Here is a 24,491-nt window from a genome sequence, read left to right as displayed (position 1 = left end):
TCCATATTCAGATTTCTTTAGTTGCCCCCAAAACATCTTAAACCAAAAAACCAAACCTGTTGCCATCGAGTTGATCCGACTGTTTGCTGTTTATTTGAGGGGAGGAGTCAAGGACCCAATAAAGGAGTGTACATAGCATTTGGGGTCATGTCTTCTGTCTCCTTTAATCTAGAACAGTTCTCCAACTTCTTTTTGGCTTTCGTGACATTGGTTTTTTTTTTTTAAGCCCAAGCCAGTTGTTTTATAAAATGTGCCACAATCTGTACTTGTTTTATTCTTTCTTTGTGATTAGATTCAGATTAAACCATTAGGGCAAGAATGCTACATGTTTTATATTGTGTTCTTCTCAATACATCCTGTCAGGAGGCCCACGATGCCAGTTTAGACCATTATGGTTGTTGCTAACTTTGATCACTTGGTTAAGGCGGCATCTGCTGGATTTATGGCAAAGATTTTTTTTTTCTTTTGTAATCAATAAGCAGTCTCTGAGTGTGATTTGAGATCAGTTGAATATCCTGTTCCCTCACAACCTTTTACCCAATGGCTTTGGCAGCCACTGATGATCCTTGCCTGAATCAGGTATATATTACATCAGGGTTGCAAAATGGCCATTTTTTAGTTTTACTCTTCCTTGTGCATTTAATCTGGCTTTCCTTTTTTTGGCCCTTTCTTTCCCTCCTTCTCTCCTCTACTCTTCCTCTCCCCCACCTCATCCCATTAGTTTGAGCACTTCATATTTTACCCACCCTCGACTTGGAATCAATCATCTCTTCAAGGAGTCCTGGTTCTTTCTGGTAGGGGATCATATTTAGACACTAAGATCTGCTCATTGCTACTAGGGTATCATTGGGCTTTTTCAGTGCACAGAGCTAGAAAATATAATTTTTTTTTTTTTTACTTTAAATAAAAATGCTTAAACATTAATCTGACCGTGAGGAGACAACCAGACATATATGGGCCATTTTTCTACAAGTCACCTGGCCTGGATTCTTCAACGAAGTCAGTGTCCTGAACAGCAAACAGTAAAAAGCCAGGGGATTATTCTAGATTAAGAGCCTGAAATAATATAACAGTCAAACACAAGGCATAAATGCTAATTGGATTCTGAATTTTAAAAATGTAAAGAATGTTTTGGGGAAATTGAAGAAATTTTTGAAGATGGACTATATAACAGATGATATTGAATTATTGTTCATGTTTATAAGCATAATAATGACATTGTGATGATACAGGAGAATGTCCTTATTCTTAGGAGATGTATCCTGAACTATCTAGGAGTGTCATGGTATCTTTAAGTTAATTTCAAATGGTTCAAAAGCAAAAAAGCGTGTGTGTACATGTGCATGTGTGTGTAGATGTGTGTGTATAACTATGCATATCCAGAGAGAGAGAGAGACAAAGAAAAGCAGATGTGGAAAATGGTGAATATAAGTGGAAGGTATATGGTGTTCTTTGTAGTTTCTTTCAAGTTTGCTATACACGTTGCTGTCAAGTCCATTCTGACTCATAGCCGCCCTATAGGACAGAGTAGAAGTGCCCCATACAGTTTCCAAGGAGTGCCTAGTAGATTCGAACTAATGACCTTTTGGTTAGCAGCTATAGCACTTAACCACTGTGCCACCAGGGTTTCCATGTAGGCTTAAATATTTTCACGATAAAAATCTGTGAACGTGTGTGTGTGAGTATGTGTTATATACCTCCTTAGGTGGACACTAAAGATGTGTCCAAAAATCCCTTAACAGTTTTTCTCCATATGATGATATTGGCAGCTAGGTGTATTCATAGGTTCTTTTGTTTTAGTTTGTTTTCAATTTTTAGGGATTGATTTTTTTTTTTCCTTTCGTACTTTAGATGAAGGTTTATAGAGCAAAGTTGTTTCCCATTAAACATTTAATACACATATTGTTTTGTGACATTGGTTGCCAACCCTATAACATGGCACCACTCTCCCTTCTCTACCTTGGGTTCCCCATTTCCAGCTTTCCTGTCCCCTCCTGCCTTCTTTTCCTTGCCCCTGGGCTGGTGTGCCCATTTAGTTTCATTTTGTTTTATGGGCCAGTCTAATCTTTGGCTGAAGGGTGAACCCCAGGAGTGACTTTATTACTGAGCTGTAAGAGTGTCCAGGGGCCATGCTTTCGAAGTTTCTCCAGTCTCTGTCAGGCCAGTAAGTCTGTCTTTTTTCGATATTTTGTGAGTTAGAATTTTGTTGTACATTTTTCTCCGGCTCTGTCTGGGACCCTCTATTGGGATCCCTGTCAGAGCAGTTGGTGGTGGTGGCCAGGCACCATCTAGTTGTACTGGACTTAGTCTGGTGGATGCTGTGGTAGTTGTGGTCCATTAGTCCTCTGGACTTACCTTTCCCTTGTGTCTTTGATTTTCTTCATCCTCCCTTGCTCCAGACAGGGTAAGACCAGTAGAGCATCTTAGATGGCCACTCACAAGCTTGTAAGACTTCAGATACTGCTCACCAAAGTAGAAGTAGAATATTTTCTTTATAAACTATGTTATGCCAATTGAGCTAGATGTCCCCTGAGACCATGGTCCCCCCAGTCCTCAGCCCAGTAATTTGGTCCCTCAGGGAGTTTGGATATGTCTGTCTATGGAGCCTCCATGACCTTACCTTGGCCAAATTGTACTGGCTTCCCCAGTATTGTGTACTGTCTTATCCTTCACCAGAGTCACAACTTACCTGTTGTCTAGTTAGAGTTTTTTCCTCCCACCCCTTCCCTCCCCCTGTAACCATCAAAGATTGTTTCTTTTTGCGAAATAACCTTTTCATGAGTTTTTGTAATAGTGGTCTCATACAATATTAGTCCTTTTTGTGATTGACTTATTTCACTCAGCATAATGCCTTCTAAATTCATCCATGTGACATGCTTAGCAGATTGATCGTTATTCTTTATCATTTCACAGTATTCCATTGTGTGTACGTACCACAACAAGCTAGGTTGTTTCCATCTTTTTGCTATGTGAACAACACTGCAGTGAACATAAGTGTGCATATGTCTATTCATGTGATGGCTCTTATTTTTCTAGGATATATTCCTAGGAGTGGGATTGCTGGATCATATGGCATTTCTATTTCTAGCTTTTTAAGGAAGCGCTGTATCATTTTCCAAAATGGTTATACCATTTTACATTCCCACCAGCAGTGCATAAAAGTTCCAATCTCCCTGCAACCTCTCCAACATTTGTTATTTTCTGTTTTTTTTGATTTGTGCCAGTAATGTTGGAGTGAGATGGTATCTCATTGTAGTTTTGATTTGCATTTCTCTAATGGCTATGGCGAGAATTTCCTCATGTACCAGTTAGCCACTTGAATGTCTTCTTTGTTGAAGTGTCTGTTCATATCCTTTGCTCGTTTTTTAATTGAATTATTTGTCTTTTTGTTGTAGAGGTATTGGATTTTCCTGTAGATTTTAGAGATTAGGACTTGTTATAGCCCCAATTTTTTTCCAGTCTGTAGTCATAGCCCAAAATTTTCTCCCAGTCTGTAGGCTCACTTTTTACTCTTGTGGTGAAGTCTTTGGATGAGCATAAGTGTTTAATTTTTAGAAGATCACAGTTTTCTAGCTTATCTTCTGGTATTTGTATATTGTTAGTTATGGTTTGTATCCCGTTAATGCTGTGTATTAGGTCCTCTAGAGTTGAACCTATTTTTTCTTCTGTAACATTTATAGGAATTTTGGTTTTATATTTTGGTCTTTGATCCATTTAGAATTACTTTTTATGGGATTTTTTTCTTATTGATTAGTTTTTATCTTTAAATATATGCAACTTTATATGATTTCATAATTAAAACTATACGACAAAGGTAGAGTCAAGAATTCATGGGTCCAGTTCACCAGGGTCCCGCCATCCTGTTCCATGCTACCCCCATATGTAACCATTTTTATTAATTTTTTTGATCCTTCCAGTGTTTCTTATCACAAGACGAGCAAATGTGTGTGGGTGTATTCCTCCTCTTCCTTCTTACACCAAAGGGAACATACTACGTATACTGTTCTGTGTCTTGCTTGTTTCACTTAGCTTTCCTGGCACTCACTTATTCTCTTATTCTCTTCATAGCTGCCTAGCATTTCACTGGGAGGCCATGCCGTTGTTTGGACAGCCAGTGCCCTACTGATGGGCATTTGGGCTGTTCCCAATTTTTTGGAACAACCTTGGCCACGTGCCATATTTGTGCCAGTATGAATGGAGAATGAATTCCTAGAAGTGGGATTTCTGGGTCAAAGGGTAAATGCATCTGTAATTTTTCTAGAAAATAAATCTTTGTTGAATGAATGAGAAAATTAATGAATGAACTTGATTAAGAAGAGCAGAAAGTAAAAGGCTAATATCTAAATGGAGACATAAAACAATTACACTGAACAAATCTCTTCGTGGAGGAGGCTGGTTTAAAACCCTCTGGCATTGTTGTCTTTAGTCTAGAGCAATTTTCATTGCCTTGCCTTAAGAGAGAAGAGTTTCTCCTTAGTTTGTAAATTAGACGTAAAATTACAAAATCATAAAATTTTAGAGTTGCAATAAAAACCCACCTAGTGCAGGCTCCTTATTTTACCCATGAGGGACCCAGGCCCAGAAAGAGGAGGGTAACAGCATAAAGATTAAGGAAAAGACCAAATTCAGTTCAATCCCATCCAATTTAATAAGCAGTAAGTGAAATATCTGCTTTGCAATAAAGCGTGATACTTATTTTTAGTTTCTACCAAGAGCCAAATGTAAAATTGTAGTACCAAGATCCCCAAAGATATTACGTAAACAGTGCTTTGCTGTGACAGTGACATCTCCTTCAACAAAGCGTTCTTAGTGTAAATGGATTTTGTTTCATATCTTTTGTGTTATTCTAGGGCATTCAAAGGTAGTCATGATGATAAACTGGATCAGGTAGAGGGTTTGACTTGCTGTGTGCGTTCTGGCTGATGATATGGGCGATCATGTTTGCTGAGGATAGTCGGAAATTACATAATAAATGACGTTGGTAGGGTTCTCTTTTGATTCCGAGCAGGCAGCATGGAGCAGCAAATGGGTTTAGTCCCAGACTGGCTGTGGACTTGGAATAGGAACCTGGACAAGTCCCTTCTCTTCCCAGCTTGTAAAATAAGAAGTTAGACTAGCTCAGGATGTCAGATAAATGAGTGGCGTTGGTGCCATTACTCCCCTCCTCCTGTGCTAATTGCAGACATAACTAATTGATCACCACATGCTCTTCACATACTTCTCTTGGCAGCCCCTGGCACCCCATTGGTGATGCTGCTTAGGTTTAAGGCTATTAAAGCTATTTACCATCCCTGGCTTCGATGGCTACTTAGTGTTACCAGATAAAATATAGGACACTCAGTTAAATTTGAATTTCAGATGAATAATCATTTACTAGGTCATAGAGGGGATTCCCAAACCGACAGAGAGTTTATATTAGTCAGTGTCGTGTTTTCTGGGTACCTCTGGTGGTACCCCCAATGATTTTAGGTGAACCCCCAGATTAATATTTAGTAACTTATTAGGTATGCTTTCCTTTCATTTACTTTTACATTATTTTCTTTTCTAAGCAAATGATACTGATTTTCCATTCATAGTATTCAAATAAAAGAATAAGTCAATTTAAAGAAAAATACTAAATAAATTAATAACACAAGTGGTATATGGATTTGACAAAATCAGGACAGTGATGAGCCACATATGAGGAACCTGAGTTGCAGGTTCATTAACGAATTTTACAAGAATATATGCTCCTCACAAATCAGAATCTCCATCACTTTCAATTAAATTAAGTCCTAATATGGATTTAAACGGCACAGAATGAGGTACACTGTTGTCTGGGCACCAGAGAGCGGGCACTATCAGAAGTACAAAAAAGAGAGGCTTGGTCTCTTTTAAAAAAGAAAGAAACTACATAGTAAAAAAAAGAGAATGAACTCTGGCAGCGGAAGCAGCCTAAGCGATAGGGTTGCCAGGTTTAATAATACTTGGGACATACTCGTACTAAAAAATATTCTATTCCATGGTGTCATGGATTGAATTGTGTCCCTCCAAACATATGTTATCAACTCGGTTAGGCCATGATTCCCAGTATTGTGTGGTTGTCCTCCATTTGGTGATTGCAACTTTATGCTAAAGAGGATTAGGGTGGGATTGTAACACGCTTTCGTGGTCACCTCCCTGATCCAATGTTAAGGGAGTTTCCCTGGGGCGTGGCCTGCACCACCTTTAATCTCTAAAGAGATAAAAGGAAAAGGAAGCAAGCAGAGAGTTGGGGACCTCATACCACCAAGAAAGCAGCACCAGGAGCAGAGCGCATCCTTTGGACACGGGGTCCCTGCGCCTGAGAAGCTCCTCAGCCAGGCGAAGTTTGAGGACAAGGACCTTCCTCCAGAGCCAACAGAGAAAGAAATCCTTCCCCTGGAGCCGACGCCCTGAATTCACACTTCTAGCTTCCTAAACCATGAGAAAATAAATTTCTCTTTGTTAAAGCCATCCCCTTGTGGTATTTGTTATGGCAGCACTAGATAACTAAGACACATGCCATGAGTCTGCTTCCCAGAACTTGGCCTAGACTCTCTGTAGATGCTTCAAGGGGATTGTTGTTGTTGTTAGATGCTGTCAAGTCACCTCTGACTCATGGAGACTTTATTTATAACAGAAAAAACATGGCCCAATCATGTGCCATCTTCACCATCATTGGTACGTTTGAATCTATTGTTGTGGCTATTACGTCAGTCCATCTCATTGAGGGCTTCCCTGGTTTTCACTGACCCTCTCCTTTACCAAGCATGATGTCCTTTTCTAGTGATTGGTCTTACCTGATGATGTGTCCAAAGTAAGCAAGCCAAAGTCCTTCCATCCTTGCTTCTAAGGAGCGTTCTGGCTGTATTTCATCATATGGAATGGGTTCGGCTAAAACCCTGTCTTCCTCAACCAGAAAAACCAAAAGTTACCTTTTTTCCCAGCCCAGTTCTTTGTGAGAACTGCAGTGACTTCTTGTGTGGAGGACAAAGCCATGGAGGCATTTTATGGCCCTGCTGTCCCCCTTCCCCACTACTCCCTCTTATCCTATGGCTACAGAGATGGCTTGGAGATAATGCTTACAGAGCTCACGGTCAGTCAGTGAAATGGGCCTGGCCACCAGTCACATCTCAGTGCCCCACAGCAAGAGAAGAAACAGTGCTGGGAGAACTGGGGGAGGGCAGGGAAGGCTCCCTGGAGGAGGTGGCCATGAGCGGGACTGGACAGATGAGTAGGAGCTGGACCTGCAGAGATGGGAGGAGACATGTTCCCAGCAGGTGGAAATGCTGCATCCTCTCACCCTGCAAGGATGGAGCCCGGCCCCAGTGCACCTTTTCCACCCATAGATGTTATTTCCACATATTGACTAATTAGAGGTGCTAAATTGACATGAGGAGACATGATTTTTGCAGTGTGGTAATTAAAAGGCAGTTGGCTTCACAGCTGTGATCGCACAAGGATGCTTCTTACCTCTAAAGACATGAGCTAAAAGCAATGTGCAAAGGAGCTGAGGAAACCAAAGAGGCTTCTAATGTAATTCTTGAATTTACTGCATTTGCCACCTGCACAGCTGTGAGGGGCAAGTGGAACATTTTACCAGGAGTTTAAAGACATATATCCCAATCGTAAACAATTAACACAAGCAATATAATCACTATTATTTTTATAAATTAACAAGCCATTTTAAAATCACTAGATGAGGATTTATAAGGCCTGACTTAAAATGACATCTCTGTCCGGTGGCAGCACCATCACTAGGAGCAAACCCTTTCACTCACTAAGGCTGAAGCTTCTCATCTGTAAAATGGACGTACTACTCAAGCTGCCTTTCTCGGAGTTGAGGTAATATTGAGGGAAAGGGCTTTATAAATCAAAAGGCCTTTTAAAATTGTAAGACATACCATCTAATTCTAGTAATTTCTAGTAACTTCTAATAGCTAGAAGTTGTGATCTCACGTTAGTAATCGTGAGTTGGGTGCCTGTACTATTTCGATCCTCACAACAGCCCTTACTTGTGGGTTGTGTCACCCTGGTTCATGGAGGAGGAGACTGAGATTCCAAAAGATGAAGTAATTTCCCCAAAGTGAGTGGTGGAGCTGGCGTTCAGACCCAGCCTGTGCAAACTGAAAGCCAGAGTTCTTACCATTAGGCACCACGCTGCTTTCTCAGCTTCGACTTGGTTTCGCTGTTTCTCTACTTTACCCCATTTTTTAAAGCACATTTTTTACTTAAATTTTTTAAAAGCTGTGAAGAAGTAATATTTGTTTTCCAATAGTCTTTACAGAAAATAATGGTGGAAATGCTGATGAAAGGAATGAAGAAAGAAACAAAAATAAATATCAGATAATGCCACATACCAAAATATTGTATCCTAAGGAGCAAAAAATTTAATGAGTCTACAATTTAATATTTACAACTAAAGCTATTTCTTAAATTGGGTGATGAGTAGTTGGATGTTGGTTTTATTATTATTCTTTAAACTGAACATATATATTTTACACACTTATGGATGTAGGTTGTATTTTATAATAAAAGCTTAAAAATGTTTGCAAAGATGAATTTTCCTTAAAATAAAAAAAAAATTAATATACTTATAATTTTTGTTTAGTAAAACTCAGTTGGACCATCTTAGGGAATCAAAAGCGTAAGGCTCAATGCAGTATTATTGTTTTGTCTTTTAAACAAATATCTTATTTTTTCTTCTCCCGTCTTTTAAATTGCTCCTGTTGCTTTCTTGTCTTGCACTAGGTTGCCTCCCTAAGAAGCAGCCTAGTATACTGGAGAGAAAACTGCATTCTACGGACAAAAGTTCCAAGTTGAAGTCCTAGCCTTGGTACTTACTCATATGTGACTTGGAGCAAGCCACTTAACCTCTCTGAACCTCAGTTTCCTAACCTATAAAATGAGGGTAATAAAGTTACCCTACCTATGGTCACAGAGTTTTTGTGAAAATTAAAATTAGACTAAATAGGTAAACGTGTTTTGGAAATTGTTAAATCACAGCAAAGAAGCATAGCAGGGTGTGTGGGATGAGTGTGGACTTGTGAAGTTAGTCTCTGGTTTCTTGCTGTGTGACCATGTGCAAATTACTTAACCTCTCTGAGCTTCTGTCTCATCTGAAAAATGCAGATACCTAACAGGGTTGTTTTGTGCATTAACAACAAAGAGATTGCAAAGCCCTTCCTGCAGTGCTTGCGCCAGGGTAGATGATCATTATGTGATAACTTCAAGGAGTCAAAATGTCTGAGTTCGAATCCCAGCTTTGCCTCTTACTAGCTGCAGGGCCCCAGGCAAGTCACTGTACCTCCCTGAGCCTCAGTTTCTCCTCCTCTACCTGCCTCCTGTAGTTCCTGGGTGGTGTGCAGATGGTTAATGTGCTCGGCTGCTAACCTAAATGTTGGAGGTGGAGTCCACCGAGAGGCACCTCTGAAGAAAGTCCTGGGAATCTGCTTCCAAAAAAGCAGTCATTGAAAACCCTATGGAGCACAGTTCTACTCTGACACATATGGGGTCGCCGTGAGCAGAAGGTAACGAGCTCCCAGGAGCAATCTCTAAATTGTACCTCCCCCTCACCCATTTCAAGATCAATAGACATTCATAGCAGTGACATGTCAGCAGAAACACCTTCCCCCTCTCGTCTGACTGCCTCAGTCAGGCACCTTTTGTATTTGTGGCTCCTCGTCAGGTGCCCCCTTGGACTTGTGCCCCAGGGCAAGTTCCCCTGTCTGTCCTCCCCGGCCCCGCCGCCCCCCACCGCACACCTCTGGCCATGAGTCAGAATCCGCTTGGCGGCAAGTGGTAACCTGCCCCCCAAATTGTTACAACTTCCCACTAAGAATATGGCTGTGGAGGTGGGTGGTAAGAGCTGAAATGCTGAGCACCTTCGAGAGATTAAAACCTAAAACTCGTCAACAGGAAGGAGAAAGAATTGTTCCCCACGTGGTTCCAGGCTGGGCTCTCTCTGGCTAAAGAGGTTTCTAATCCTCCAGCAAGTCTATGCACGGTGCCCCAGAAGACCTTTTGTTGAAGTGGGGCTTTGAGAAGGACTCACCCGAACATCAGGCATTCATTTCCCCTCGTTAACTGGGGAAATGCTTTGCAGCCGCAACCCCTCACAATAATCTCACGGGCATCTATGTGTCCAAACAGTTTTTGGCTGGGCTTTGGCGCAGCGGTGACCTGGCGCAAACCTGAAGGGGACCCGGATTCCCAACGCACACAGTCTGGAGCCTTTGTATACATTTTGGCACTGGCCACAAACAGTGTTTTGTCAGAAGCTTCCTGAGAAAGTTGCGTTCTATTCATCTCAGTTGAAAGGGACCCTAGATGACAAATACCTCCCTCATTTAATTACAGAAACAGTCAGCAAACCCATGGAAAAAGATTAAATCTAGCAGAGAAAAGAGCAAGCCTCAATCATTTCTTTACCCGCTCGCATCTGGCCTGAGTTTCTTACCGAGGATTTAGCAACGATGCCTCTCTTCCCCTTGTGATACTTTCCACCTGAAAAATGGTCTATTTCTGCAGAGAATTTAAACTCGGATGCCCAAAACCAGTTAGAGAATGAATTGCATTTAGGCAAGAATTCATCAGTGGCTTGGAATTTAATAAAGATCCTGAAGCTGGGAGGTGTGTTTACATTTTTCATCTAGGTTTATATCTGCAAAGAGAACCGAAACACAACGGCAATTATCTGAATAAATCAAATCAAATCAAACACACACCCACACAAAACTAACAAACCCCTTAATCTTTTTCCTCAATTGTTGGTGAGAGAAGCAGAGAATTTTGTAGTTGCAAGGAACCTTTGAAATCTTTGGACCGGTCTCTCATTTTTAGAGATGGGAAAAACAGATGCATAAAAGGGGAAATGATTTGCTCTTGCTCTCTCAGCTAATTGGTCGCAAAGATAGGGTTTAGCCCTGGTTTCCTGGCTCCCTAAAGTGGCCTTGTAGTTGCTGTAGCTCTCCACATCTCTCTGCATGTCCGTGCTTAATGCTAAATCAACTCAAAGTTCAATATGCAGACCCTAAATCTCCTAAGTCTGAGCCTGGAAGCTCTGCTGAAACCTGTCCACATAGGTGATCCTACTGGTATGTGAAATACTAATGGCATAGCTTCCAGCATCACAGCAACATGCAAGCCACCACAGTACAACAAACTGACATTTGGGTGGTGGTTTCAGTGGAGATTCCAGACTAAGACAGACTAGAAAGAAAGGCCTGGTGATCTACTTCTGCAAATTAGCCAATGGAAACCCTATGGATTACCACAGAATATTGCCAGATATACTGCTGGAAGATGAGTGCCCTAGTTTGAAGGCACTAAAAATACACAGTGCCCTTAACAGTGGACTCAAGCATGCCAAAGATCGTGAAGATGGCAGAAGACTGGGCAGTGTTTCATTTTGTTGTATATGGGGTTGCCATGAGTTGGAATCAACTCAACAGCAACTAACAACAGGTCTCACAAAACATGTCGTGGCACGGGGAGCTTCCCACTTGGAAAGAAATACTGATGGCTCTCTTACCATCCTACTCTGGTGGCTATCTCCCAGAATCGCCCAGGACCAACCATGCCCATCATGGGGACACTTGCTATGTTTAAGAGCCCCTAGAAGTCCTGAAATAAGCCATCTCCTCCCTGTTCTACTCACTGAAGCAGGAGTGAGCTCTGGATTGTTGCCTCACCTCACCTGGGGCTAACAGCACAGAGCTGGGTTGAAAGGAAAACCACTGGATATGAAGTCAAAAGACCAGTTCCATACTCCCTTACTGACCTTGAGCAGCTTATGCCCCTTTCCTGGGCCATGGTTTCTTTAGCTGTAAAATGGATGGTGATACCTACCCCACATAACCTCTTAGAGAACATGTATCACCAAGCCAGACATGTGTTCAGGATAACTCTCTTTTGGATGGTTCATACTGTGGTTGGCCTATTGGTGGTTGGTTCGTCTCTCCATTCATCCATCAGTCCATCCATTGTCAAACAGAATTTGCACTTAGGCATATTAGAGGATGGACTCACCTGAGTGAGTGTAAGGTGAGGCACTTAAAAAAAAATCGACCTCAGAAAGATTGCAGAGGATCCCCAGCATAAACACACTCCACGAAAACAGCATCTATTAATGACTCTCTGGCAAGCATAATAATAGTGAGTCTAATGAACATTTTTCATAAGGTTTTCACTGGCTAATTCTTTTCAGAATTAGACTGCTGGGTCCATCTTCCTAGTCTTAGTCTGGAAGCTCAGCTGAAACCTGTCTACCATGGGTGACCCTACTGGTATCTGAATACCCGTGGCATAGCTTCCAGCATCACAGCAACACTCAAGCCCCCACAGTATGACAAACCTTATGAATAGCAGTGGAACATTGTCTGATATAGTGCCCCCAGGTTGGAAAGCAGTCAAAAGACAACTGGGGAAGAGCTGCCTCCTCAAAGTAAAGTCATCCTTAATGACATGGATGGAGTCAAGCTTTTGGGAACTTCATTTGCTGATGTGGCATGACTCAAAATGAGAAGAAACAAGGGCAAACATCCATTAATAATCAGAACATGGAAAGTATGAACTAGGAAAATTAGAAATTGTCAAAAATGAAATGTCATAAACATCGATATCCTAGGCATTAGTGAGCTGAAATGGACTAGTATTGGCCATTTTGAATCAGACAGTCATATGGTCTACTAAGCCAGGAGTGACAGCTTGAAGAGGAATGGCATTGCATTCATTGTCAAAAAGAACATTTCAAGATCTATCTTGAAGTACAACGCTGTCAGTGATAGGATAATATCCATACACGTACAAGAAGACCAATTAATACAACTATTATTCAAATTTATGTGCCAACCACTAAGGCCAAAGATGAAGAAATTGAAGATTTTTGCCAATTTCTGCAGTCTGAAATTAATCAAACGTGCAAACAGGATGCATTGTGATAATTACTGGCAATTGGAATGTGAAAGTTGAAAACAAAGAAGACGGATCAATATTTGGAAAACATGGCCTTGCTGGTAGAAGCAATGCCAGAAATTCCATGATAGAATTTTGCAAGACCAATGACTTCTTCATTGCAAATAACTTTTTCACCAACATAAATGGCAACTGTACACGTGGGCCTCACCAGATAGAATACACAGAAATTAAATCGACTACATTTGTGGAAAGAGACAATGGAAAAGCTCAATATCGTCAGTCAGAACAAGGCCATGGGCCGAATGCGGAACAGACCATCAATTGCTCATATGCAAGTTCAAGTTGAAACCAAAGAATATTAGAACAAGCCTTCGAGAGCAAAAGTATAACTTTGAGTATGTTCCACCTGAATTTAGAGACTGTCTCAAGAATAGATTTGATGAGTTGAGCACTAATGACTGAAGACCAGATGAGTTGTGGAATGTCATCAAGGACATCATACGTGAAGAAAGCAAGAGGTCATTAAAAAGGCAGGAAAGAAAGAAAAGGCCAAAATGGATGTCAGAAGAAAGTCTGAAACTTGGTCTTGAACATTGAGTAGCTAAAGCAAAAGGAAGAAATGATGAAGTAAAAGAACCGAACAGAAGATTTCAAAGGGTAGCTCAAGAAGACAAATTATTATAATGACACGTGCAAAGAGTTGGAGATAGAAAACCAAAAGGGAAGAACACGCTCGGCATTTCTCAAGCTGAAAGAGCTGGAGAAAAAATTCAGGCCCCAAGTTGCAATAATGAAGAATTCTATGGGGAAAATATTAAATGACGCAGGAAGAATCAAAAGAAGATGGAAGGAATACACACAGTCATTATACCAAAAAGAATTGGTCGATGTCCAGCCATTTCAAGAGGTAGCATATAGTCTAAGCTGCACTGAAGGCATTGGCGAAAAACAAGTCTCCAGAAAATGACAGAATATCAACTGAGATGTTTCAACAAACAGATGCAGCGCTGGAAGTTCTCAGTTGTCTATGCCAAGAAATTTGGAAGACAGCTATCTGGCCAACTGACTGGAAGAGATCCATATTTATGCCTATTCCCAAGAAAGGTGATCTAGCCGAATGCAGAAATTATTGAACAATATCATTAATATCACACAAAATTAAATTTTGCTGAAGATCATTCAAAAGCAGCTGCAGCAGTATATCGACAGGGAGCTGCCAGAAATTCAGGCCGGATTCAGAAGAGGACGTGGAATCAGAGGTATCATTGCTGATGTCAGATGGATCTTGGCTGAAGGCAGAGAATACTGGAAAGATGTTTACCTGTGTTTAATTCACTGTGCAAAGGCATTCACCCGTGCGGATCATAACAAATTATGGATAACATTGCGAAGAATGGGAATTTCAGAACACTTCATTGTGCTCGGAAACTCTGGTGGTGTAGTTGTTAAGTGCTATGGCTGCTAACCAAAGGGTCGGCAGTTCGAATCCGCTAGGTGCTCCTTGAAAACTCTATGGGGCAGTTCTACTCTGTCCTGTAGGGTCGCTATGAGTCAGAATCGACTCGACAGCACTGGTTTTGGTTTGGTCACTGTGCTCATGAGGAACCCATACACAGATCAAGAGGCAGTTGTTCGGACAGAACAAGGGGGTACTGATTGGTTTAAAGTCAGGAAAGGTGTGCGTCAGGGTTGTATCCTTTCACCATACCTACTCAATCCGTATGCTGAGCAAATAATCCGAGAAGCTGGACTATATGAAGAAGAATAGGGGCACCAGGATTGGTGGAAGACTCATTAACAACCTGCGTTATGCAGATGACACAGCCTTGCTTGCTGAAAGTGAAGATGACTTGAAGCACTTACTGATGAAGATCAAAGACAACAGCCTTCAGTATGGATTGCGCCTCAACATAAAGAAAATGTAAATCCTCACAATTGGACCAATAAGCGACATCATGATAAACGGAGGAAAAATTGAAGCTGTCAAGGATTTCGTTTTAGTTGAATCCACAATCAACACCCATGGAAGCAGCAGCCAAGAAATCAAAAGATGCATTGCACTGGGCAAATCTGCTGCAAAGGACCTCTTTAAAGTGGAAAAGCAAAGATGTCACCTTGAAGACTAAGGTATGCCTGACTCAAGCCATGGTATTTTCAATCACATAATATGCATGTGAAAGCTGGACAATGAATAAGGAAGACAGAAGAAGAATTGATGCCTTTGAATTGTGGTGTTGGAGAAGAATATTGAATATACCACGGACTGCCAAAAGAGGAAGCAAACCTGTCTTGGAAGAAGTACAGCCAGAATGCTTCTTAGAAGCGAGGAGGGAGAGACTACACCTTACATACTTTGGACACATTGTCAGGGCAGATCAGTCCCTGGAGAAGGACATCATGCTGGTAAAATACAGGGTCAACGGAAAAGAGGAAGACCCTTAATGAGATGGATTGACACAGTGGCTGCAGTAATGGGCTCAACCATAACAATGATTGTGGGCGTGGTGCAGGACCAGGCAGTGTTTCATTCTGTTGTACATAGGGTCCCTATGAGTCAGAACCGACTCGACGGCACCTAACAACAACAATGAACCTTTTGTATTTGTACAGCTTTGTAGTCCATAAAATTTTTTCACATCCTGACACCACCCCTCCATGGCAGGCAGAACCGAGATTATGAGCTTAACTTTACAGATGAGAAGAAGTTTAGTGACTTCTCCAAGGTCACACAGCTAGCAAGCTGCAGAGCTGGGGTTCAAACTCAAACTCTTCAAGAGTCCGGGAATCTGAATTGCTCTCAAACTCTGCTTATCTTTGCCAGGGAAATCTCTTGTGTTCAGGTTGAAGGTTTTTTTTGTTTTGTTTTGTTTTTCCATTTCTGAGGACCTGTGGTTGTTGAGTGTGGCTTAAAGGTATGAGCTCTGCTGTATTTAGAGGTATGACCACGGGCAAATTTTTTTTTTCTTTGTCAATTGCAGTAAAATTCACAGAGCATAAAATTCACCATTTAAGCCATTTTCAAGTGTACAATTCCACAGCATTTATATACATTGGAAACATTTAACATTTAGCCTTTGAAAAAGTACTACAAGAACAATCAAAGAATCACAATACCCAGAAGAGGCCATCTCTGAAAATGATATACTGTAGGATAAAGAAGAAAACTTTAGAAAGATGTTTGGCATCCTTAATCATGTGCTAGGAAACATAGTCTCCGTGAAACAAGTAAAGGACAGTCTGAGATAAGAGGTGGGGTAAAAATAAATACAATCATAAAAAATTACTACAAAACTGAAAATGGCAATATAGCACAGTAAAAATATGTTAGAGACAATAAAGTTTAAAACTGAGGCTGTTGAAAAGCAAATGGACAATTCACAGAATAAATAACCTGAATGGCTAACATGTATATGTAGAACTACTCAACTACATTATACCTAAAGAGCTGCAAAGCTAAATAATAATGAAGTGCCGCTTTATCCCCCAAAGACTACTGGAAATTAGTGAAACTTAGTGTGTACATACGTGTACATATCCTAGACTAAAGTAAGATGCTCTTCCAGAATGCAGAGGACAAGGATCAAGAAATGAAATCATGAAAGAAAATGTGACAGATGGATTTATGGAGTATAAGGAATGAAGAGATAATATATAGATACTCAGATGTTCCAAAGGACAGACAAGAACAAATAAATAAATGTATCTATCCGGTCAAATTTTTTTAATTCTAAGAACAAAGAAAAAAATCCTTCAAGCATCCAGGTAGAGAAAACTGGATACCTACAAATGAGCAACAATCAAAAACTTGCCCCAGATTTCTCCTTTTTTTTTTTATTACTTTGTTAAAAAAGGGAAAAAAAAAAAAAACTTGGAGAACTATAGAGTTTCAGAGGGAAAAAGTGGTAGTCCAAGAATTTTATACTCAGCCAAGTTCTGCAATAGAGGGGCATCCTCAGCATGTTTTCAACTCCTTGTCCTGCTTCAAACATGAACCAAGATCAATAAATCTAGAACAGAAGAGTGGATACATAGTCTGAGTACCAAAGGGAACTAAAAGAAACAAAAGGAAGCATAGGAAAAGAGTAAGACAGCCAATGAGATGATAAATGCAGGACTAAGTATTTATTATAGCAATAAGCATATATATTTTAAAATCCTTCCACATGCTCTTTTCAAGAAATACACTTAAAACAATCTTAATAGAATATACATAAAATGATGATCAAAGATAGGAAAATGCAAACAGTGATAGAGGCTGGAATATTAATAACAAACAAGATATAATTTAAAACAAAAAGCAATAAAAGGACGAAGAGGTCTATTTTACCTTGATAAATATTCCAGTCTTTATTCAGTGAATATCTATTGTGTGCCTGCTGTTTGCGGTAGACAAGGGTATACATTGCTGAAAAATAAAGATATGATTGTGATGGGCGTTTATGCTCAACTCAACACAAAATCAAAGCATATAAAGCAAAAGCAGAAACACATGGGGAAATTGTCAGAGAAAATTTTAAAAACCTCTTAGTGTTTGATAGATTAAATAAACAAAAACACAAAGCGTGTGGTGGTAATAATGCTGTGGGACCATAATACATTCCAAGTACATGTTATATACTTAGTCATGCTAGGTGCATGTGATGAATATATTCAATAAGCACAAGAAGTCTAATGAGGAATTCTGTAGCTTACAACCAAAGACTACATGCTGTTTTCCAGTCACCATGGAATTAGTATAAAAACTGATCGTACAATAAGCCACAAAGAAAATTTCAGTAGATCCCAAAAGCAGACACTGTATGTGACAAATTCACAAAACAATGCAAAAGAATTAGAAATCATAGCAATATATGAATTAAATTTTAAAATACTCTGCAATAAATCCTTGGTTAGGGATGAACTTGAAGCATCAGTCATAGTCTGTTTAGAAATGAACTTGATTGTGTGAAATAAGGCAGGAGAGCCCAAAGTTAGGTCTTCAATTTAGGATTGTAATGCTGGAAGCCCTGGTGTTCCCAGATGTTGGGTAACTGTTCTGGGGGAGGAAGGCCTGGTGAGAACATAGGAGGCAGCTGGGCAGCCGTCAAGGGGGAGAAAGAACACTGGTAGTAGAGTCTTTAGACCTGGAGTTGAGTCCTGCTTCTACTTCTTATTAGCTATGGTGGATATCTCCCCATTTCTGGGCCTCAGTCTGCTTATTCAAACCAGAGCTGTTGAGTTGTGTCAGTGGTTCTCAAGCCTCGCTGGGTATCATAATTGCCTGGGAAGTTTTTGAATAATACTGATGCCTGGGCCCTGTGCCCAGACATTCTGACTCAGTTGGTTTACAGTGGGACCAAATCAACAGGATTTTTTTTTTTTAAATCTCCCCAGGTGGTTCCAATGCACAGCCAGGGTAGAGAACCCCAGAGCTAGATGATTTCTCAGTTTCTGAGGTTCAGCAGGGCTACTAGGTAGCTGTACCTTTGCCTATGGAGGAAAGTTTTAGGACGCTAAAGCCAGAGGAACAGTGATGCAAAGCAATCTAATCAAAGTGTGCATTATCTCAAATGGTGCAGAAAACGTCAGTGCCAGTTAATATTTTGCACCCAAAATGATTTAGACCCAGGGCGTACGTTGTACTTCAAGCCCATTGTAAACACAATGGGCCATTTATTCACTGAACAGTAACCACTGTAATTACCTACAGGGCAAACATATGAGAGTGTTCAAGCAACAATTAATTGTGGACCTGGAACTAATGGGACAATAACGGTGAAGTATCAACCAGAGTGCGATTCAGAAATCACATCCGAAAACCAATATTTTCCAAATTGTATTAGATAAGCATTTTTTTTGGACATGATGGTGCAAATAACATCCCTGGTCCTGAAATAGTTGCTCCCTGATTTTTCTAATAGCTCCTTCCTACCCTGGTGTGCAGAGGAGGCTGCAGTGTTGTTTTAATCTTGAGAGAAGAAAGAATCATGGATACTAGGTTTGAGGGGACAGCCCATGACCACTACCAGTCGCTGTCGAATCCGACTCATGGTGACCCCATAAGTGTCACAGTAGAACTGTGCTACATAGAATTTTCAGTGGCTGATTTTTTCAGAAGTAGGTCTCCAGGCCTTTCTTCTGAGGTGGATTTGAACCTCCAACCTGTAGGTTAGCAGCCAAGCTCGTTAACTTTTTGCACCACCCAGAGACTCCAGTGGGGATAGTACGGAGCTTCTATTTCTCACACTCACTGTGGGACCTAAGTAGCACCTGCAGACTGGGGTGCTGGCCTTGTTTGCATTGTAGGATCCTCCTTGCGAATCAGATGGAAGCCGTGGATACTCTTTTCAGAAAAATGTGTGTGTCTGTGTACACATACACGTATGCACAAACTTTCTCATACAGTTTTCAGGAGGTTCACAGGCACTTTGAAGCCCCTCACATGTGTCCATGGAGTCAGGTTAAGATCCTCTGAATGGGAGGATCTTCCCTAAAGGGTCCAGCTGAAATTTGCCTCTCTGTGGATTCTTCCCATTGGCCCTTATTCTACCCAGAATCTTTTTCACAGTGATTCTACCTTTGACCCTTATCGGTCTTGGGGTATCCGGTCTCTATGGCGATCTTAGAAATTGGTACTTATAGGTGCCTCTAGCTTCCAGGTAACAGCCGTTGTGTGGTCAGCTCCAGCTGATAGGATCTGTTGAGGCTGCTGAGTGGACACAGGAGATCAGAGGGTCTTAGGCAGTGACTCCACCTTCTGAGCCAGACCAGAAAAAGGGACAGGATTCCTACTGCCCCACTTCATGAAGCCTTGGGGGAAAAAGGAATGGTTTCTTAGGTGACAGGAGAGACAGCAAGGCATCTTTAGCTAGGGCCTGAGGGGGCCCAGGTGTCGTTTCCCCAGATGCTGGGATTGACCTCTGGTATGTATCAGATCTAGAGCTGCTGCTGAGACAACCAAGAGTTTGGGGAGAAAGCTGGTGACAGTAAAGTTTGAGTTTGCCTCAGCCTTACCACTTCTAGATCAAGGACTTAAATGCAACAAAAGAAGGAAGGAAAGAAGGAAGGGCGCACTAAGTTAAATCATGGAAGAATTATAACCTCAGAGAGGAAAGGCCTGCCTGAATATGACTGAAAACATTGATAAAATTCAGCCACATTAAAAACATAAAATAAAAATTTCTGCATGGCAAAAGCCAGGGGAAGAGAGGGAATTAGCAACTTATATCACAAAGGGATAATTTCCTCAATATAAAAAATTGCTTCTACAAACTGGTAAGAAAAAGACCAAGTGTCAAATTGGTAAACGGGCAAAGGATGTGAACAGCTTTCAGAAAGGAACTACAGAAAAGCCTAGGAAGAGATGCTCAGCCTCACTCGTGAATAAGATAAATGCAAGTTAGAACTGGAACAAGATCCGGTTTTTCCCCACAAACACGCTGCAAAGATCAAAAAGTTTGATAAGCACCTTTACGCTTGAGGCTGAGGGAAAGGAGGCCGAGACTAGAGGGAATGGTATGGAGGAGGTGACATTTAAGCCGGGCCTTCTAGGGCAGATACTTGCAATCCAGTTTAACAACTTACTGGCTCTTAAAAGAAAAGGAAGAAATCATAAAGGCAAAGACGGACAGATTTGACTACTGAGTGTAAATTAAAATGCACACAGAAAATTTAAAGGCAAACGAATTGGGATATTTGCAGCAACTCTCATAGCCTGAGTTTGAATACTCTGTGTATTGAAAGTCTTCATTAGACTCAATGTGAAAAACAATTGAATCCCACTCAGGAAATAAACAAAGGACATGAAAAAGCAATTCCTAACATAGGACATACTATTAGTTAAAATAGTCACATGGAAAAAAGGTTCAACCTATGCATAATTGATAAATGCAATATGATTCTACTTTTTTTAGTGGTAAATCATTATAAATTACATAGAAAAATGTTTTATTTCCCTCTGTTGACAAGAATGTGGTAAGATTTGCCCTTTAATTTTATACTTGGCTAGAGGGTATGCGGAGCCCTGGTGGCACAGTGGTAGAAATGTTGAAGAAAGGAATGAAGAAGGAAATAATATCAGATAATACCACATAGCAAAATATTGTATCTTAAGGAGCAAAAATTTCAAAAAGTTAAATGACTCTACAATTTAATATTTACAACTAAAGCTATTTCTTAAATTGGGTGATGAGTAGTAGGATGTTGGTTTTATTATTATTCTTTGAACTGAACATAAATATTTTATACACTTATGTATATAGGTTGTACTTCACAATAAAAGCTTAAAATGTTTGCAAAGATTAATTTCCCTTAAAATAAAAAAAAATTAATACACATATGATTTTTGTTTAATAAAACTGAATTGGACTGTCTTAGGGAATCAAAAGCATAAGCATCGATGCACTATTATTGTTCTGTCTTTTAAGCAAATATTTTTCTTCTCTCGTCTTTTAAAGTGTTCCCGTTGCTTTCTTGTCTTGTACCAGGGTGCCTCCCTAAGAAGCAGCCTGGTATATTGGAGAGAGAACTGCATTGCAAGAACGAAAGTTCCAAGTTCAAGTCCTAGCCTTGGCACTTGCTCATATGTGACTTGGGGCAAGCCACTTAACCTCTCCAAGCCTCGGTTTTCTCATCTGTAAAATGAGGGTAATAACATTACCCGACCTGTGTCACGGTGGTGCAGTGGTTAAGAGCTATGGCTGCTAACCAAAAGGTCGGCAGTTTGAATGTACCAGCTGCTCCTTGGAAACCCTATGGGACAGTTCTACTCTGTACTGCGGGGTTGCTGTGAGTTGAAATTGACTCGATGGCAATGATTTTGTAGAGGGTATGCAGATTGATACAATCCTTTTGGGGAATAAGCGTTAAATCTTTGGAGTCCCTGGGTGACGCAAACGGTTAAGTGCTGTACTCCTAAATGAAAGGTTGATGGTTCAAACCCACCCAAAGGTGCCTTCTAAGAAAGGCCTGGTGATCTGCTTCTGAAGGGTCACAGCCTTGAAAACCCTATGGAGCACAGTTCCATTCTGCATGCATGGGGGTCACCAGGAGTCAGAATCGACTCAACAGCAACTGGTTTGGGTTTTTTGTTTTGTTTTGTTTTATCAAATCTTCAAAAGCTCATGTCCTTTACCTGGGAAATTTTATATCACAGGCTGTGTCCTGAGGAAATAGCCTGAAATATGGGGCAGGGTAGGGGGAAAGACACTGTGCGCAAAGATGCTTGTAAAATATTATGCCAACAAGGACAAATTGGGGTCCCTGGGTGTCACAGATGGTTAAGCGCTGGACTACTAATAGAAAGATTGGCAGTTCAAACCCACCCAGAGTTGCCTGAGAAGACAGGCCTGGCAATCTGCTTCCGAAGGGTCACAGCTTTGAAAGCCCTGTGGAGCAGTTCTGCTCTGCACACGTGGAGTCACATGAGCTGGAATTGACTCAAGGGCAACTAACAAAAACAACAATGACAAATTAGAAACAAATGCCTCCAATTTGGGGACGAGTCAGGAAATTGTGGAATAGTCACATGTAGGAATATTATGCAATTATTAAAATGTTTACAAAGAATTTTCAACAGGATGGTTAAATGCTTGTAGGGTAATGTAAAAAAAAATGTTAAGCGAAGAAAAATAAGGGGCAGCTCAATTGTGTATGTAAAATGTTATCTCAGGAAGCTTTAAAAAAAATCTCTGCCTAGAAAAAGGGCTGGAAGGAAATAGACTACAACATTCACCGATGGGTAGATTGTTGGTTGTTTTCCTCCTTTCTGCCTCTATTTTTGTGTATGTGTGTGTGATTTTTACTTCTCTTCGATTAGTATGCATTATTTTCACAATACAAAGGCTTTGCAAATATCTTGCTCCATTTATTTGCATCCCATATCAGAACTAAGGTCTCAGTCTCCTTTGGAAAGGTCCTGGGCTCACCAGTAAAAAGTGTTGTCTCTTTTGTGTCTTTCAGCTTTCCTTTGCTGCGACCACGCCTGTCCTAGCTGATAAGAAAAAATACCCTTACTTCTTTCGGACTGTCCCATCAGATAACGCAGTGAACCCAGCCATCCTGAAGTTACTGAAGTACTTCCAGTGGAAGCGCGTGGGCACGCTGACACAGGACGTGCAGAGGTTCTCCGAGGTATGCTTTGCTCGACCGCCCATAAATCGACCCCGGTCTCACCCCTTAAGTGTTGTCATCATCTAGCAAGGGACAATATGGCTTAATCAGAGACGGGTAATAATCTTGAGGCTTTTAAGAATGCTCATTTTAGCAGGATCAAAGCTCTTTTTCCTTTGACAAAATAGAGCCAGTAGCTGTGCTCAGTGCTGGTGAAAACCTCCCACCACAATCACTCAGGAGTGAAATCTTCCCTTTCATTGTTCATTTCTAGCTAAATCGTGTGATTATTCCCTCAATGAGTTACCCTTGTTACTAATGCTGTGTTTTTGTTGAGTGCTATTGAGTTGATCCCAACTCATAGCAACCCCGTGTGACACAGTAAAACTGCCCCAGGGATTTTCTAGGCTGTAATACTTACAGGAGCAGATTGCCAGGTCTTTTCTCCCGGAGAGTCACTGGGTGGGCTCAAACCATCAACCTTTTGGTGAGCAGCTGAGTGCTTAACCATTGGGCCACCAGGGCTCCTACTAATGTTGTAGTGACCATTTAAGATTACAATATGAAGTTAAGAGGTTTTCTCCTGTGAGGAGAGTTTTTGGGAGGAACTGGTTTAGAACCAAGATTCCAGTATCACCATGGGTTAAGTGATTGGTTTTGTTCTGTTTTTTCACATCTTACAAACATACATTGATACGTGGTTTGTTTGTTTGCAAAAAATTTAAACAACACCAAAAACATATATGTAAGAAGTAAATGTTGCTTCACCCCACCTCCTCTACATCCCACTCTCTCCTAAACTGACCCCTGCTCTCAGTTTGATATTCATCTGCCCAGAACTTTATTAATACAGCTTTTTAAATCCATATGAGTTCATACTGTATATTTGGTTTTTTTTTCTCTTTACAGTAGATCTTGGAGATCTTGATTGGCCTTATTCTTACTAATGGCAGCATGGTGTTTTGTCGAGTAGATATGTCAGAATTTATTCAACCTATGGATGAATATCATAGTTTTTTTTATTATTATTATATGGATGGACAAGTTGTTTCCAGCTTTTTAGTATCACAACCAATACCACAGCATGCGTGCAAACGCACACCTTCATGCCTACGTGTGAGTCTTGGTAAAAGATTTCTAGAAGTGGAATTACTGGGTCATTTCGAATTTTGAGAGGAAGTGACCTCCAAAAAGGCTGTTCCAAATTCTGTTCCCACTCGCAGCGTTTCAAAGTCCCATTTTCACACATCCTCACCAATAGGAGATATGAGCAAATCTTTTGAAAAAAAAAATCTCTATTCAGATGAGTGCAAAATTGTCACTTGTCTTTTTTGCCATTTGCTTTATATACCTGATTTTCCTGTCTGTTCCCAAGTATGCTCTTGATACTTGGGAACCTCCTGAAAGACAAGATATTCCAGGTGTGCTCAGCAGCCCAAGAGGAGAAGAAAAAAACTGTTCATATGTGAGTGTATTTGTTTTCT

At 40.7% G+C, this 24,491-nt stretch overlaps 1 protein-coding gene across 1 annotated transcript in view; it reads left to right on the top strand.

Moving 5' to 3' along the window:
- The window catches only part of GABBR2 (gamma-aminobutyric acid type B receptor subunit 2), a 439,230-nt gene that overhangs the window by 180,312 nt on the left and 234,427 nt on the right, over positions 1-24,491 (top strand). Inside the window, exon 3 of the mRNA XM_049896560.1 lies at positions 22,858-23,028. Coding sequence (XP_049752517.1) covers positions 22,858-23,028 — 171 coding nt within the window. The remainder of the gene's footprint in view (positions 1-22,857; positions 23,029-24,491) is intronic.

The sequence above is a fragment of the Elephas maximus genome, chromosome 9 (assembly GCF_024166365.1).
Source record: "Elephas maximus indicus isolate mEleMax1 chromosome 9, mEleMax1 primary haplotype, whole genome shotgun sequence".
In the NCBI taxonomy this organism is placed as follows: Eukaryota; Metazoa; Chordata; class Mammalia; order Proboscidea; family Elephantidae; genus Elephas; species Elephas maximus.
Note: the sequence above shows the minus strand (reverse complement) of the source record. Positions and strands in the feature narration are given on the sequence as shown.